The 18,941-nt window shown below is 34.8% G+C and overlaps 2 protein-coding genes across 2 annotated transcripts in view; both read right to left on the bottom strand.

Moving 5' to 3' along the window:
- The window catches only part of LOC141300564 (protein-L-isoaspartate O-methyltransferase domain-containing protein 1-like), a 36,103-nt gene extending 19,290 nt beyond the window's left edge, over positions 1-16,813 (bottom strand). Inside the window, exon 1 of the mRNA XM_073830848.1 lies at positions 16,708-16,813. The gene's annotated coding sequence lies outside the window, so the exon portion shown is untranslated. The remainder of the gene's footprint in view (positions 1-16,707) is intronic.
- Positions 5,021-16,848, bottom strand: LOC141300565 (protein-L-isoaspartate O-methyltransferase domain-containing protein 1-like). The gene is made up of 3 exons (XM_073830849.1): positions 16,708-16,848; positions 6,981-7,486; positions 5,021-5,243 (listed from the first exon to the last, which is right to left on the bottom strand). The coding sequence occupies exons 2-3, from the start codon at positions 7,285-7,287 to the stop codon at positions 5,041-5,043; spliced, it is 510 nt and encodes a 169-aa protein (XP_073686950.1). The 5' UTR covers positions 7,288-7,486; positions 16,708-16,848; the 3' UTR covers positions 5,021-5,040.
- Positions 16,849-18,941: the final 2,093 nt, after the last annotated feature.

Genomic DNA, 18,941 nt, shown 5'->3' with positions numbered 1-18,941 from the left:
AAATAGAAATGCACAAACAACAGCCTAGCATTATGTCAGTGAGTTTTGCACGGACAAGTATGTTCACATTTCCAATTGAAAATGTAAGAATCTATTTCCATGGAAGAATAAAAAAGCAATTCTCCTGATGCCAAGAAAGAGCAATCTGATATTGAGCATATTATTAGCATCAGTCTAGACGTGTTTTTATCTGCTTAGTAGCCGTTTTATTAAGCCGTCATGAAATTGTCAAGACGTGTAACAGATATGGAGCTCCCAAAGCTCACCTACATTGATTAAGCAACCTTTGGGCACATGGCCTTCTGTTATGAAACACGCTTTATGGCTTGTTTAATAGCGTCAGTGCTTTGTTTGATACGTCATTAGGACTCTATCCTGACCTCGATAATGCCACCCGCTCCGGTGCATGACGAAAACAGATGTTTGTGAGCGGCAAATGCCGGGGAGGCCGTTCAGGGAAAGCATTGCTGAAGTGGACCGTCTGAGCTAGCGGTCATGTCTGTGACAGGTGTTCCCACAGGTGTGCGAATCGCTCAGCAGACCGCAGAGAGCTGATGGGCGCTTGAAGTGTTTATTCATTGAGACTGTGGCTCGGGGTTAGCTAATGCATCCTTCGTGTAGCATGGAAGATTAATGACCAGGGCTGAGTAAATCAAAGTTCAAATCAAAGCGATCTTTGAAGTTAACCACAGAACTGCGGTAGCTCGCTTCAGCCTAGGTTTGCCTTCCTGGAAGTGGCTGGCAGTTAAAACAAATCGCTTTTAAGCAATTTCTTATTCTATAGATGTAAAACCTACCACTTTATTTTTTAAAGGTGACATAGAATGGAAAACTGTATTTACCTTGGCATAGTTGAATAATAACAGTTCTGTACATGGACATGGCATACCGTGAGTCTTAAATGCCATCGTTTGATCCTTCTTATATAAATCTGGTGTTTGCAAAAGACCACTGAAAAATAGGCCAATTCCAACATAACACAGACTATGATGTTACAGTCTTGATCATTAATAATTACGCCCTGCGGGTAGGCTATTGTGAAAACACTAAGCGAGGACAATAGCGAAAATGGCAGATCACGGAAATAAACGTTATGTTCCAGGTTGTGCAGGAGAAGTTAAGTGCAGGGATGGGTTGGTGTCTGTACTCAGAAAGGCACGGAAAACAAATAAGGCGTTCTAATCAAATAAGGCGAGACACTAAAGGGACACGGTTAGCTTCTTGGTAGCGGTAGCCTGTTACATTGCAGTACATACAGTGGTGTGAAAAAGTGTTGGCCCCCTTCCTGATTTTTTTCTTTTCTTTGTTTCAGACTATCAAACAAATTTAAATACTAATCAAAGATAACACAAGTAAACACAACATGCAGTTTTTAGATGAAGGGAAAATAAAATCCAAACCCACATGGCCCTCTGTGAAAAAGTGTTTGCAGGCTTCTTGCATCAAAAGTTTAAGTGTTCATGACTCCAACCTTTTGAAAGAGACTGGGCAAAAATGGCCTGCATGGCAGAGTTCCAAGACGAAAACCGCTGCTGAGCAAAAAGAACATAAAGGCTCGTCTCAGTTTTGTCAGAAAACATCTTGATAATCCCCAAGACTTTTGGGGAAATACTCTGTGGACTGACGAGACAAAAGTTGAACTTTTTGGAAGGTTTGTGCAGTGTTGTTTTCGTCAACGATGACGATGACGAAATCATTTCGTTGACGCCACTTTTTTTCATGACGATAACGAGACGATGACGAGATAAAAATGGCTCGTTGATGACTAAAACATGACGAGACGTGTGTGAGTTTTCGTTGACGAGACGAGAATAGACGAAAATGTTAGTGAGTGGTCCGTCAGACGTTTAAAATGCATGACATTTCTGTTTATTGTGCATGCCAATCAAAACCTAAAACGTATCTGCCGGTATGGCAAGCCGTTTTAGCATTAAATACTCTTTGCTATACTAGTATGGCAAGCCGTTTTAGCATTCCATCCTTGTTTGTCTTTTATGTTCTAAAACATTCCTTCATTATTGTAATTATTGGTGAAAATAGTCGATCCGGAAGCTCACATTGTGTTGAACTATAGATCTGCTATTTTCAGAACTTATAAGTGACACTACCCAACAGCAAAATACTTACTGACCTACATTAATTTGTTAAAAGACTACTTTTTTCCCTTTTTTTGACTAAAACTAGACTAAAACCTTTTTGACTTTTCGTCGACTAAAACTAGACTAAAACCTTTTTGACTTTTCGTCGACTAAAATTGGACTAAAACTATCACATATAGAAGTGACTAAAATTTGACTAAAACTAAGAAGCATTTTAGTCCAAAAGACTAAGACTAAGACTAAATCTAAGATGGTTGTCAAAAACAACACTGGGTTTGTGTCCCATTACATCTGGTGTAAATGTAACACAGCATTTCAGAAAAAGAACATCATACCAACAGTAAAACATGGTGGTGGTAGTGTGCATGGGCGTAAATCCCGGGGGGACGAAGGGGACATGAAAAAAAAAAAAAAAAAACAATCCCACTCTCTCTTGTGAAAAATGTATGTATGTATACCTAAAATACTTGTGTAAGTAGAAAAAAAACCGCAAAAAATGCATTTAGAAACAGTTGAGTTCCCCCTCCCCTTCCTCACAGTGGTTTGGCCCACTGCCTGCTAGTGATGGGCGATACCACTTATTTTGTTTTCGATACGATACCGATACTTTTAAGGCCAGTATCATCGATATCGATACCGATACGATACTTCTAAACTTAACTTTGAAATTATTACACTTATTAAACTAATAAGAGTAAAATATGTAATTATAACTTTATATTTGAAATGCATTTAAACATTTAATATGCAACTAATTAACTTTTATTTTTTTACACATGGTTAAAATATGTTTACTGTAGTGGTAACTACAAAACCTATAGTTCAAAATACTTAGTTTCATAAGGGGCTGCCAGTGACAGGCTGCTGCACACATAAAATACAACATTTTATTCTGACAGTGTATAATTTATATTGACATTACTACAAAACATGATCAATGAACTTTAAGTGTTAATTTAAAGAAATGTAATTGCACAAATTATGTAGGCTACAGTTTCAGTTTGTTTATTGTGAAATAGCTTAAACATGTTTTTATTTTCTGTCCTCTGATAAGCATTGTTCTGGGCTGCCGTTTCCCAAAAGCATCAACGCTTTCTTATGATATTTTGGGAAACGCAGCCCTGTTTGAATGCACTGTCTGAAGGGAGTGAATGCTCTCTGTGATTGATTGGTTCTGTCTTGCAACATTTGCGTGCGTTCAGATCCAGTGGTTCAGATAAGTAGGAAAATTGTTATATCATGCACAGTTATTCCCTAACATAGGTTATTCGTCCAATTCGATGCACATTGTATGCCTTGCTTTTTGTTAAATAAACACAATCACTGGTAAATAAAACACACCTTAGTATCGATATTTTTCATTTGAGTATCGATACTTTCGATATTTGCATCAGTATCGATATATCAATACTTTAGGATCGATATGCCCATCCCTACTGCCTGCTCTACACATACGAGTCAGGTGTGTGGCTGCGGCTCAATTAATGTTGAACTCCAGTAAGTAGGGTATTTTATTCACTTGAAATAAAGCGATTCTGTTTAATGTAGTTGATGCAGACTCGTTCATAAATTAGTTGCGGCAAAAATGCTGATTACCGATGTCATTTTCCATGCATCTGCTATATTAGCGATTAAAATATTACTTATCTAGTTAACGTTAGCTTGTTTACAATAGTTTGTTGCACAACGCACTGCAGCTAACACGCAAAAGCCGTTTCCCATGCATTGGTTTATTTGTGACAACTTGGCATAATGGTAACTTAACATTAACGGACACAATTAGCATATTGTTTATGTTTATGTTAGCCTCCTTGTTAGTGCGTCCGCCTCCCGTGCCGGAGACCCGGGTTCGAGACCCGTTCGTCGCGAGTGAGATGAGTTACATTTAGCTGTGCATTTACTAAATGAGCACTGTCCGAACTGACCCCACTGTATTTTTTTGTATAATCAATTTCTATTCTGTTCTTAAGTGTCTTAATTCATTTTAAATAAAATTTTAAACCTTTTTTAATCTCTTTGTTTTTATTGTTGTGTATAAGTACAATTTGACTGTATTATTTTGTGTCCCCTTCAAAAATTGCTCATGAGAAATTTTATATTTATTGTCCCCCCCTACTGTTAAATGAAATTAACGCCCATGGTAGTGTGATGGTCTGGGGCTGTTTTGCTGCTTCTGGACCTGGAAGACTTGCAAAGTCTGAAATCCACCTCTGAATGGCTGAAGAAAAACAAAATGAAGACTTTGGAGTGGCCTAGTCGAGTCCTGACCTGAATCCTATTGAGATGCTGTGGCATGACCTTAAAAAGCCGGTTCATGGTTGAAAACCCTCCAATGTGACTGAATTACAACAATTCTGCCAAGATAAGTTGGCCAAAATTCCTGCACAGCGCTGTAACAGACTCATTGCAAGTTATTGCAAACACTTGATTGCAGTTGTTGCTGCTGAGGGTGGCCCAACCAGTTATTAAGTTTAGGGGCAAACACTTTTTCACACAGGGCCATGTGGGTTTGGTTTTTGTTTTCCCTTCATATTAAAAAACTTCATGCAAAAACTGCATGTTTAGTTTACTTGTTATCTTTGATTAATATTTAAATTTGTTTGATGATCTGAAACGTTAAAGTGTGACAAACATGCAAAAAAAGAAAAAATCAGGAAGGGGGCCAACACTTTTTCACACCACTAAACAGAGTAAGGAGAGATGACGGCGCGGACGATGGCGAATGATTTACAGATCCTGATCAACGCTGACAAGCATGTAAACTTGTCAAATGTGATTGCAAATCTTAAATGTGAAAGTAAAAAGTTATCTTGAATTCAAAAAGGCAGTTTCAATGCCCTGCATATTAATAGCGGCTCAAGCTCCGTAATTAAATATACATATTGTAAATCCGTTTCCGAATTTTTGCCCTTACCGTCAGTGTAGATATCAGAGAACAATTTTAAATAATTTTGTCAATGCATTCTATGGCACCTTTAAGTAGAATATTTACATTCACAGTTAAATCTACAGAAACAATGTGAAGTAAGAGTTGAACATGCCTGTCAAAGCTGTCGCTGTTTTTAATGAAGTCATCCAGTCTTTCTTTTGCATACTCCACCACATCCCTGTGTAGCTCAACGCCATGATTTACTCCGAACGGACCTGCAGATAATAATAATAATAATAAATAAGAATCACTGATATTATTCTATATTTTCATTGAAATATTAATATTTACAGCCAATAACAACAAAAGTTGAAAAAATATGCACAAAACTTGCCAGTGTGTTACTATACAGTAAAACAATCCATCTTGCAAAGCTTTTTGAAAAAAAAGAAAAAAAAAAAAAGAATATTTTTATTAAAAGAGGATGGATTAAATGGGTCAAAAGTGGCAGCGAAGACATTTATAATGTTGAAAAATGTGAATTATAATGTTGAGATTTATGCATCATCTGAAAGCTGTATAAATACGCTTACATTGATGTATGGTTTGTTAGGATAAGATAATATTTGGCCGAGATACCACTATTTGAATATCTAAAATCTGAAGGTGCAAAATAATAATAATAAAAAAAAAATCTAAATATTGAGAAAATCGCCTTTGAAGTTGTCCAAATATAATTCTGAGCAATGCATATTACTAATCAAAAATTACATTTTAATATATTTATGGTAGGAAATTTACAAAATATCTTCATAGCACATGATCTTCACTTAATATCCAAATGATTTTTGGCATAAAAGAAAAATTATTTTGACCAATACAATGTATTTTGGCTGTTGCTACAAATATACCTGTGCTACTTAAGACTCGTTTTGTGGTCCAGGGTCACATATGATTGTTTTAAGTGTATTTTTTATCAAATAAATGCATTGTATTATGTGAGATTTTTAAACCCTTTTTATGTTTTTCCAACTAAAATTGCATGACTTGAGTCATTCATGTATGTAGTGCCAAAATTTGTTCATTGGAAATCCTTAAAACCGAGCAATAATAAGAGTAACAGTGATGCAAATAAATGTTTTATTACTTAAATATGATTCAAAGGTGAAATTAATAATAGACACAATATTCAAACAAATAACCATGTTTTAAAAACACTTCCACTGGTCTCAGTTGAATATGTAGATGGCCAAAAACCTGATTTATGCAACTTCAATAAAATAAATTATATGTACAGTGCAAGACTGTGATTGTTCTTTTTTTTGTTTAGTGATAGTTGTCCATGAGTCCCTTGTTTGTTCTGAACGAAACTGCCTGCTGTTCTTCAGAAAAATCTTTCAGGTCCCACAAATTCTTTGGTTTTTCAGTACTTTTGTATATTTGAACCATTTCCAACAATGACTGTATGATTCTTTCCACACTGAGGACAACTGAAGGACTCATATTCAACTATTACAGAAGCTCACTGATGCTTCAGAAGAGAAAAAAAACAATGCTTGAAGAGTCAGGGGGTGAAAACTTTTGAACAGAATGGAGAATACATTTTTCTTTTTTTTGCCTAAATATATTTTTTTCATTTAGTACAGCCCTTCAGAAGCTACAGAAGATAGTTACATGTTCCCAGAAGACAAAATAAGCTAAATTTACACTGATTGTCATATTGCAAATGTTTTCACCCCCGGCTCTTAATGCATTGTTTTTCTTTCTGAAGTATCAGTAAGCGTTGAACATTCTGTAATAATTGCATATGAGTTGTCTTCAGTGTCAGAAGATGGATTTCAAAATCATAGTCATTGTTGGAAAGGGTTTAAATACACAAAAATACTGAAAAACCAAAGAATTTGTGGGACCTGAAAGATTTTTCTGAGTAAGATATTTCACATATAAGACATAGTCCACAAGAGAAAAAGTTGATTAGTTTGACAGATAAATGTTATGAGTGTATTTCTCACCTATGATCAGGCCCACCATGGTGCTCAGGTATCCCGTGCCACTGCCGAGGTTCAGGAAAGACAAACCCTGCTGGAGCCTCAGGGCTTCCATCACCTCAGAGTAGATACACGGCGCTGACAGGTGTATATTTCCATGCTTCCACGCCAGATCCTTGTAGGCATTGTCTCTGTAGCCGTCCAGGTAATAATCTCCACGGTCGATGGCCCTAAAGGCCTGCTCCACGCGGTCTGAGCGGATGTACTGCGCTTCCTTCAGGTTGTCTATCAAATCGTCGTTGTCCTCGCCAGCGCTGACTGCTCCCCCCATGATCCCCTCCGAGAAAAGAAACAAACAAAAAAAAAAAAAAAGGAAAAAAAAAAAAAATGCAGAGGAGGTGAGAGACGGATAACTAGACCGGTCCTCACATCCAGATGAAAGTGCTGGAGCGTTTCTCCGCAGGGATGCCCAGTCGTGACGCCTGTGTCCCACACAAATCACCTCAGACCATTCTCAGCTACGGCAAGATCTGAGGATTGAAAAACAAAAGGTGACGGTTTAGATCTCTTTCTCACACATTTCAGTTTACCCTTCTCTCCTGAAAACAGGAGCCGTGCTGCGCGAGAACGTCTGTGCCACCTGATACCTGCCGGCTTTGATTCTTCAGCTAGGTGTTGCGTGTACCTGATGTTACCTGCCTGGTGCAAGCAGGTTTAATATTGCAGAAAGCAGCTGAAGCACCAGTCTGAAGTCTTACTGCATGTAAGATATATATACATTGACGTCAAAAATTTACATACACCTTGCAGAATCTGTAAAATGTTAATTATTTTACCAAAATAAGAGGGATCATACAAAGTGCATGTCAATTTTTTTTATTTAGTACAGACCTGAATAAGATATTTCATATAAAAGATGTTGGTTTTTAAAGATTTTTGTGTTTTGAAACCCTTTCCAACAATGACTGTATGATTTTGAGATCCACCTTTTCACACTAAGGACAACTGAGGGACTCATATGCAACTATTACAGAAGGTTCAAACGCTCACAGATGCTTCTGAAAGAAAAAACAATGCATTTAGGAGCCAGGGGGTGAAAACTTTTGAACAAAATTAGATTATGTACATTTTTCTTATTTTGTAGAAGATACTCACATGTTCCCCAGAAGACAAAATAACTTAAACTTACCCTGATCTTCAAATTCAAAAAGTTTTTACCCCCCGGCTCTTAATGCATTATGTTCCCTTCTAAAGCATCAGTGAGCATTTGAACCTTCTGTAATAGTTGCATATGAGTCCCTCAGTTTTCCTCAGTGTGAAAAGATGGATCTCAAAATATACCAAAAGTGACAGTAAAGACATTTATAATGCTACAAAAGATTTCTATTTCAAACAAATGCTATTCTTTTGAACAATTTTCTATTTATGGTTTCCAAAAAAGCACAACTGTTTTCAACATTGGTAATAATAATAATAAAAAAAAAAACGTTTCTTGAGCTGCAAATCAGCATATTAGAATGAATCATCATCATCATATGACACTGAGGAATGCAGTAAAAAAATAAGGTTTGCATCACAGAAATAAAATTATTTTTTATTTTTTTGCATCATAAAAAGATAAAAAAAAACTTTTAAAATATTTTAAGGTGAAACAAAAAAAAATAACTAATAGTCATCACCTTATTTACCCAGTTGATTGATTACATTGATAATTGCAAAAATCTTTGTATTACAGGTTTTCGAAAATGTTAATGAAACATGCACTAATTTGCATACATTTCTAGTGCAAAAATCTAAACACTGGAAGAAGTTAGTCTTAAAATTTTTGTTTAATTCTTTTTGACAGAGTCAAAAGTTTTTACAGAGGGGATTTTTTTTGGAGAATAAAATGTATAAAATTAAGCAAATCATGTGTGAACAAATCCCTCTGTAAAAACCTTCAGGATATAGACAGGAATAAAAATGCAAAGTTTGGTGTGTGTGAGTGCTACTGAAGTGGAGATTTATAGCTCAGTGTAGGAGAAAAAAATCATTTTGAGAAAACGGGTTTTAAAAAGATGCATTGTAATTGAAATCTATTGACACAAATAGATAAAGTGCTATAAAAGAAACACTTAACAGTATTTATGTTCATCCAACTGAAATTTGTAAATTTGATAATTTAGAAGAGTAATATCAAATCCCTACTCAAGACAAAATGTGATAAATCATTCATGTTGTCTATAGCACAAACAGTTCTAGACGAGTTATATGTGCCAGTTTTTCAAGTTTAAAAGTTTGTTCGACTCCCTAAACATAAGTATGAGCAAGAATACTAATAGTGATGTAAATAAAATATATATTTTCTTGATATGGCTCAAGGATGCAATTACTATTGATGTTACCTGGCTGATGCAAGCAGCTATAATACTGCAGAAAGCAGCAGAAGTCCAAGCCTGAAGTCATACTACGTGTCTCAAATAATACTACAATAAATGCCAAAACAGAAAAAAATCACTTATTAAAGGATTAGTTCACTTCCAGAATACAAATGTCTTTAAAATTTACTCACCCCCATGTCATCCGAGATGTTCATGTCTCTCTTTCTTCAGTCGAAAAGAAATGAAGGTTTTTAAGGAACACATTCCAGGATTTTTCTCCATATAGTGGACTTCAATGACAAGCATTTGTGGTTAAAAAGTATATACATTTTAATCATGTAGAGCCCTTTGAAGCTGCACTGAAACTGCAATTTGTATCTTCAACCTGTTGATCCCCATTGAAGTCCACTATATGGAGAAAAATCCTGTCATGTTTTCCTCAAAAATCTTCATTTCTTTTCGACTGAAAAAAGAAAGACATGAACATTTTGGATGACATAGAGGTGAGTAAATTATAAGGAAATTTGTATTCTGGAAGTGAACTAATCCTTTAATCAGGATATCTGAACGTCTGCTTCCCAGAAATGTTGTGCACTTAACAACTGAATAGGCTTTGAAAGCAAGAGCAAAGTAAGTCTGAAAGTGGCATTTGGGTTGCAGACAGGACATTTAGAAAGTGTCAGAATTTGCACGTTTGGTAATTGAGTTAAGCTGAAGTGCTGTAACCTCAAGGGTTTTCATGAACTTGAACTAGATCTGGATTTAAACAAACAAACACAGGGCTTATTTACTTACAACGGTTCAGTGAGTTCAAGAAAAGCCCAATTACTGTACATCGAAACGTCTCCATACCCCACTCCAATTAGGGATGGCTTTGTGAGGAACCATCCATAAAAAAGAACCCAAAAAATCAGTTTCGTTTTCTGTGTTGACATACTTCCTATTGAGATTGAAGAGCTCAAGCTTTTCTTTTTAAATATATGTAGTTTTACGTTTACATTTTAAAAAGCTAACAGGCTTAAGATTACATCACAACCAATAAGTCACGATTTTCTACTTGCAATTGCTAGTCAGAAACAGCTAGGATTAGAAGGATGAGTTGTTCTCATTCTTACAGAGCCCTCAAAGTGACAATTACAGATGTCAAACTGCAGATTTGCAAGGAAACCCAAAGACTTGCACATGCAAACGAGAATATTTTCCAAAGTGCACAGGAAAACAGGGCTTTAAGTACACTGCCTATACAAAAATGAGCAATTATTAACATTTTTTAAAATGTTTTAATGTTTTTAATGGCTCTTATTCTGACCAAGGCTCCATTTATTTGATTAAAAATATAGTAAAACAGCAAAAATGTGAAATGTTACTATTTGAACTAGCTGCTTTTAAGCAAGGATGCATTAAATTCATCAAAAGCAAAAGCAAGGGCATTTGTAGAGCCCTATGATTTCCGTGATGTGTATACTATCGTATGCAAACTGAAAGTTAAAGGTCTTCACAGCTACCTGTCATAAAAGTTTGGCTTAACTTGAAGAAACTGTGACAGAAATATATTACTTAAAGGGATAGTTATCTCATCCGGGACTTTTCACTGATTACCCCTTACGGCGTTTGCATATACTACGCCAGAGCGTGTTCACATGTAACGAGCTGAATGATAAGCTTGTGCTCATGACAGTTGGACGTGGCTGTGTATCAAAGGTAAAAAATGATATAAATACTGTTCAGTTTCTCGCAAAAACCGATCGTTTCGTGTCTTAGGACATCAATGTATCGTCACGAGCCGCAGGGTGTAATTTGGATTTGTCTGTGCGTGTTTTTGTTTACTTTTAAAGGTTTGGTGCCCATCCACGTCCATGATATGGCTGGCAGACTGCACCGGTTTTCGTTAAAAATCTTCGTTTGTGTTTTTCTGAGGAAACAAAGTCACCTACATCTTGGGTGCCCTGGGGGTAAGCAGATAAACATTTTCAAAATTTTCATTTTTGGGTGAACTATCCCTTTAATGTAATGACAGTACTACTATTTATAACAAAAATTATTATTAAAACATCGTTTTTTAAACAAATATTTACCAGAAAAAATATTTACCAGAATTTATTTACCAGAAAAATGTAAATACACAACACAATATTTCTGAAAAACAATAATAATAATAATATATTAATTCTATATAAAATCAATTAATTAGACATGCTTTTTGAATATTAACATGTAATGAAACCTTTAAAATGAAATCCAGAAAAATTTATGGAAAACACAGAAGTTGGTCAAAATAAAACTGAATTTAAAAACTGAACTAAAATGCATTTTTAGAGGCCTTGAAAATTTGGGAAAAAAATAGATTTCATAGGCGCCTAGGCATTTATAATATTTCAAAAGATTGCTGTTCTCTGGCAGCAAAGAATTCTATAAAAATATTATTCTATTTCCACAAAAATATTAAGCAGCCCAATATATTCAAATAGAAGATCACTGTTTAAAATGTTAAAAGTATTTCACAATATTATGGTTTTCACTGTATTTTTGATTAAAAAAAAAACTGCAGCCTTGGTGAGCATATAAGGAACTTACTTCAAAAACATTAAAAGATATTAATTAACCCAGAAATTTTGAACAGCAGCGTATTTATGAAGGTTTTTCATGCATGTATGAAAGTCTCATGTTTTTTTTTTTAATTCTAGAGAGCATTTCGTTGGCCAAAACATTTGGACACGCCCATAAGTGTAACATGATGTCATCAGAATTCTTGCTCCTGAAAGCCTGTAAACTCTTAATGCATTTTTACTGCACATTTTTAATTAAAGTGACTTTTGTCCATATTTTAATGACCCAAACACTAACAGACGAGGATCAAAAGCCACAAAACGTATGTTTTGACTTGACAGGGTTTTAAATGTCTGTGTTTATGTCCACATCCCTATTTGCTTGTTCTTCTTTTCTGTCTTCCTTTTTCAGCCTTTTCCTTTAACGCTGCCCTTTCAGTCTCCTGCACTAAAAATACTGCAGGGAGGGATCTGGGTCAAACCTCCTACTCTGTTTTGTACAAGACCTGATTGCAACCCTACAGAGACTCTCTGTACATCAGTATACAACTTACAAAAGAGAACGACACATGAGCGGTCATTGCTTTTAACAGACAGACACAGAGCACCGTTAATGACACTATAAAGCAATAAAGCCGTTAATAAACAGGATGCTGGTTTTCATGCCATCGCTAACTGGTTTTGTCGCCAAGTTGAGTAACTGCTGGATTGTTACGGAGTTAATACTGGAAGTGGAACAATGAACTGGAACAGGCTGATCCATCATTAACGTGTTTAAACTTGCTGCTTGCATAATTGCAACATTATCACACAAGGCTGATGCTAGGCCAGAACAAATCTGTTTACAATTCCTCTGTGCTTTTCAAGTGAAGATAAAACTTAAATTAAAGCAAGGCTTGGTTTTCTGATTTCCGTAGTCTTCATTATTTCTTTTTACTTCACGTCAGCAAGCCATTATAATGCACAGCTGTCGTGTCAGTCCCAGACTGCTGTGATTCATGAGCACACATGGTGTGTGTAAATAGTCTATATTTTAATGGACACCGATGGCCTCGTGTTGACTCCTGCACCGTTTGTCTGACCCAGTGAAAGCGGAAGCCACAAACTCTCAGCGGATTCATTCCAGGCCTCAGTAAGAAGAACTGTGTCATCACAGAGAGAAACCCAAAACATAACCCAACCTGCAGGGCGCATAATAATAATAACACTAATAATAAATGTTCAGGTCATATTTCACCCTAAACTATATATATCTCCACTATTTTTATTTTTTACTTTCTTTTTTGTGATTTTGTTGTGAAATGTGGCCTTGACCCGTTTCATGAGATTCAATTAACTGAAAAAAAAAAAAAAAAAAAAAAAAAAAATAATAATAATAATAATAATAATAATAATAGTTCAGGTTATATTTCACCCAAAACATTTATAATTGTTTTTAAAATAAAAATTATAGTTTGACTACAGAAAAGTAAGCATTAGGGCCTTCCTGAAGTGCAAAACTCATAATGCAAGTATTCATAATTACTCATTTCTTTTTTTTTTTTTATAATAATAACAAAAATAATATTTTTTAATCTTTTTATATATATATATATATATATATATATATATATATATATATATATAGAGAGAGAGAGAGAGAGAGAGAGAGAGAGAGAGAGAGAGAGAGAGAGAGAGAGAGAGAGAGAGAGAGAGAGAAATTAGTTTGACTAAAGAAAAGCCAGAATTAAGGCCTGAAGTGCAAAACTGTAGAATTTATAATGTCTAATTTCTTTTTGATTTTTTAAAATATTACCTTTACATTTTTTGTAAGATTCAAAAAGCAATATTTTTAAAACTACTTTTTATAGAAATTGTAGTTTGACTAAAGAAAAGCAAAAATTAAGGCCTTCCTGAAGTGAAAAACTGAAGTATTTATAATTTCTCATCATTTATTATTGATTTTGTGGTGAAATATGACCTTTACATGTTTTGCAGGATTCAATGAATAATAATAATAAAATATGTTTTAATTATTTTTAGAGATTATAATTTGACAAAAGAAACGTAAGCATTAAGGCCTTCCTGAAGTGCAGAACTGTAGTATTCATACTACATATTTCCCATGACAAAAATATATTTATAAATCTTTTTTTAATAGAAATTATAGTTTGACTAAAGAAAAGTGAGAATTGAGGCCTTCCTGAAGTGCAATTATCTAGTATTCATAATTTCTTATTTCATTTCAAATTTGTGGTTAAATATTACCTTTAAAGTTTTGCAAGCTTCAAAGAATAATAATATTAAAAACCATATTTTTTATAGAAATTTTAAAGAATTAAGGTCTTCCTTAAGTGCAAAACTCTAGTATTCATAATTTCCCATTTCTTAAAAAAAAACCTGTTTTGTGAAATATGACATTTTCATGTTTTGTAAGATTCAAAGAATAATAAAATAAAAAATAAAAAATAGAAAAGCAACCATTAAAACTGTAGTATTCATAATTTCATATTTCTTTTTTTGATTTTGTGGTAAAATATGACCTTTACATGTTTTGTAAGATTCAAAGAATAATAACAATAAAATATTATTTTGTTTTTGCAATTATTTTTTATAAAAACTATAGTTTGACTAAAGAAAAGTAAGCATTAAGGCTTTCCTGAAGTGCAAAATTGTAGTATTTATAATTTCTCATACTTTACTATTGATTTAATGATGAAATATGACCTTTACATGTTTTGTAAGATTCAAAGAATAATAATAATAAAAATAACTTTTTAATGTTAAAAAAAAATAACTAACATAAATTTAAATGCATTAAAGACAAGGTGCGTGTGGCTTCATGTGGTTCAAAATATATTAAAATGTATTCCTTACAATTGACTAAAAACTACACTTCCAGTCAAAAGTTTAGACTCACTTCCCCATTCTCTTTGATGGGGAAGTGTGTCTAAACTTTTGACTGGTAGTGTGTATATAGTGAATTGTAAGGAAGAAATATTAATATTCTGCACATAAGCATTACCTATACTTATTTAAAACTATGTATATAAATAGTTACTAGTATCTATATATACTAGTTTTCTCAGCAGCAAACAAAGACACTAGACACTTTGGTCTTGTTTTTATTTTCTTCCATATTCTATATTTATTTTTCATTTGTTCATTGGAACCCATTTTTATAGTATTACTCATTATTCCCCATGCTCTTGTGGTTTAATCTTATGATTGTCTTACAGATAATTACAGATAAGAAGGAATGTTTCCATTTCAAGGTTTCACAGGAGGTTGTGAAGCAGTTTAGTAACGTTTGTGGGTCAGACAAAGCCAGACTAGGAACAGAGAAAGACAAAATGAGATTCACTGAACTGTATTAAATTATTTTTACAATAGCAGAATGGAAGAAAATTATGAAAAATTCACTTTCTGTTGACGGTTTGGACATCAAGACCAACATTACGGAGGAGAGAGAAGTTCAACACAGCTGGATCCCATATTTCTGGTGACTGAGCGGATAGGTAAGATCTTTAATTGTAATGTAAAGCAGCCATTCCAAGTATTTATGTTGTAGAAAATGTTAGTAGCTATACCAAACAGCAAAAAGGTAGGCCTACTAGAAGGCTATATAAATAAGGACTGGTATTTACTAAGCAGTTATCATGAAACTGAAAATATATAACAGTCACTGTTAGATTTTTCACTGGTAGTTATAAAATAGCTACTAGTAACTTTTAAAACAGGCCTGACTAGTTAGTTGTAAGGAATAATGTCCAAGCAGCTGCCATAACATAAGAACACTCGTTTCTAAACAAATATGAAGCCAAACGTTATATAATCATCAATTTAGTATTCCAGCTGATGTTTTTTGTCGACAGTGAATAGAAAAACCGCATTTGCGAAGCTATCGCTCGTTTGTTTGTTTACGTTCGACGCACATACAATGTGGATAAGACGTCCTGCGTGACTTAGACCGCTGCGGTCAGTCCGTATGCGTACAGATCTACAGTTCACGACGCAGCTAAAGGACTTACAAAACACTACACATATCCGCACTGCGTTAAAGCCAAACTGAGTTTGGAGACGTGTACAGTGCTTATTAAATATATGCAGTGTATATGAGACAATAAGACGTGGATGTCAAATAAAAAGCAAAGAAGCAGCGAGAGAAAATGTAAGCGTTTCGCGAGTTTAGATCCGCCATAATCTCTCAAGCAGGACTTGCATGTATTTCTTACGTTTTACATTAATTAAATAACTCGATAGATTTATGTTATGCAATAACACTTGACATTTGAAATTATTTATGAACAAAAACCACAACAACAAAAACTCTCGGTGCGTCGTGCGTCTGGCCTTTGTTATTATGCGTGTTGTGTAATGCACAAAACGTTAAGCAAATATATTTGAAAAGAATGAAAAGGGAAGTTGTTAAAAAAACAATAATAATGAAGCTTCAAAGACAGTTGTTAAACTGCTATTGTTAATATTTTTCTTATACATATTAGTAAACTGGTTAAACGCCTCTGAATTTCTGCATTTGAATATGAAAATGAACTAAAAGAGACTCTAATGGAAAACTCATGCTGTTAGATGACATTTAAACGCTACAGGACTGGGAAAACCAGTTAAGTCGGTGGCATTGTGCGTTGACCTGGTACAGCAAACCACTTAAATAGACAATAAAACATTGTGCATTCTTCAAAACAGCCATTTTGGCCTTTTTTCGCATGCGTTACACCAAGTTAGCAGGATTGCATTTAAATGTCTGCCACATGTACATCTTCCTCAGCTTGCTCAGATCAACGCAAAGCAGCAACAAAACAAAAATGTCGGCATCTTCTCTGCGGAATAACAATGTTCACTGACCTTTGTAAAGCCATGAATCTGTCTCAGTCTTAGCATGAGCCAAACGCACTGGATGCACATTAGAGTTGTTGTTTTTGCGCGCAGTGCTGTTGTGTGTGATGTATAGATTTTCGTGGCGTTGAAGATCCAGCGCTGTTTTTCTCGAGGAACAGCTGAGAGGATGTAAACACACATCACATGGTTTGCAGAAACGAGGCTGCGGACATTAGACTGCAAATGCTGTGGTGGCTAATAACGTGTTCTTATGACAGTCCTTCAGAGGGCTCACAGAGGCCCAAAAAGCGAAACTCCCATTGAGTTGCATTTAAATATCAACTCAATTATTGAAATATTTGAGGCAGTTGTAAATATAAATATGTAATCGTTTGAATCTACTCATATTAAGGATTTGTCTCTGAGATGTGTTTACAAACACGCTCTGTAAATCTATAGAAAACGATTTAATACCATACGGCTAACGGTTAAACTTAAAAGAATGTGATTGGTCCGATCAAGCCACCGCTGATAAAAGTAACACTTACCACGTGACAAAGCCAGCGCTAGCACGTTTTATTAAAATAGCGAGAACCTCCAAAAATGTTTACATTTTGAAGAATAATATTAGTATCGACAATATACGGCTAATTAAAGACAACTTCTAGGTCACTACGCAAGCCAAACTCGTGTAAATGCCATTTTTAGCCGTTTCTGTTTTAATCGGATGTGGACACAGCGGTTGTTTTTCCCTGCCTGTCACAAACGCCAGTCAGGATTGGCTATTGGGTTACAAAGTCGGTCAGCGATTGGACAATTTAGGAGTCGTTCATATTGACGTGGCTAGCATAGCAAATAGCGATTAGAAGAAGGCAGGAGACATGAGTGAATAATATAGTTTACAATATTTGTGAGAAATAATTGCTGGTTCTCTTTACTAATAGTTATGTAAAGTCATTTAGAACTCACATACACTACCAGTCAAAAGTTTTTGAACAGATTTTTAATGTTTTTTAAAGAAGTCTCTTCTGCTCAGCAAGCCTGCATTTATTTGAACCAAAGTACAGCAAAAGCAGTAATTCTGAAATATTTGGACTATTTAAAATAACTGTTTTCTATTTGAATTTTTTTTTAAATGTAATTTATTCCTGTGATTTCAAAGCTGAATATTTAGCATCATTACTCCAGTCATGTGATCCTACAGAAATCATTTTAATATTCTGATTTGCTGCTCAAAAAACATTTATTATTATTACGTTGAAAACAGCTGAGTAAAGTTTTTTTCAGGTTTCTTTAATTAATAGAATGGTCAGAAGAACAGCATTTATCTGAAATAGAAATCTTTTGTAACATTATAAATGTCTTTTATCATCACTTTAAAGCATCCTTGCTGAATAAAAGTATTAATTTTCTAGAAATTCTTTATTTTATTTCAGATAAATGCTAATCTGTGGGTATTTCTATTCATCAAAAAATCCTAAAAATGTTTCTTAAGTAGCAAATCAACATATTAGAATGATTTCTGAAGGATCATGTGACACTCAAGACTGAAGTAATGATGCTGAAAAATTCAGATTTGATCACAGAAATAAATTACAATTTACATTTACATTTATTCATTTAGCAGACGCTTTTATCCAAAGCGACTAACAAGTGGGAATACAACAAGTGATTCATCCTAAGGAGGCAGATCAACATAGGAAGTGCTCAAAAATACCATATATCAGGCGTTGTTAGAAGAGTGCAGGCTAGAAGGGGAAGATCAAGAAAGAGAGGAGAAATTATTATTTTTTTTTTTTTATAGAGTCACATAGTGTCGAAAAAGATGGGTTTTCAGCAGTCGCTTGAAAGCTGTTAAGGAGACTGAATTCCGGATAGGGGTGGGAAGATCATTCCACCAGGCAGGAACGTTGAACGAGAATGTTCTGGAAAGTGATTTCATGCCTCTCTGTGGTGGTACAATGAGGCGTCTTTCACTAGAGGATCTCAGACATCTGGAGGGAGTGTAGATTCGTAGTAGTGAATGGAGGTAAGCAGGTGATGAGCCGGTGACTGTCCTATATGCCAGCATCAGTGCCTTGAATTTGATGCGGGCTGTAACCGGTAGCCAGTGCAGAGATATGAAGAGAGGTGTGACATGGGCCTTTTTGGGCTCATTGAAGACCAGTCGTGCTGCTGCATTCTGAATCATTTGTAGAGGTCTGATTGTACATGCTGGAAGACCGGCTAAAAGAGCATTGCAGTAGTCCAGCCTGGAAATG

This window comes from Garra rufa, chromosome 24, assembly GCF_049309525.1.
Source record: "Garra rufa chromosome 24, GarRuf1.0, whole genome shotgun sequence".
Classification (NCBI taxonomy): Eukaryota; Metazoa; Chordata; class Actinopteri; order Cypriniformes; family Cyprinidae; genus Garra; species Garra rufa.
The sequence above is the reverse complement of the archived record's forward strand: the minus strand, read 5'-3'. Positions and strand labels throughout refer to the sequence as shown.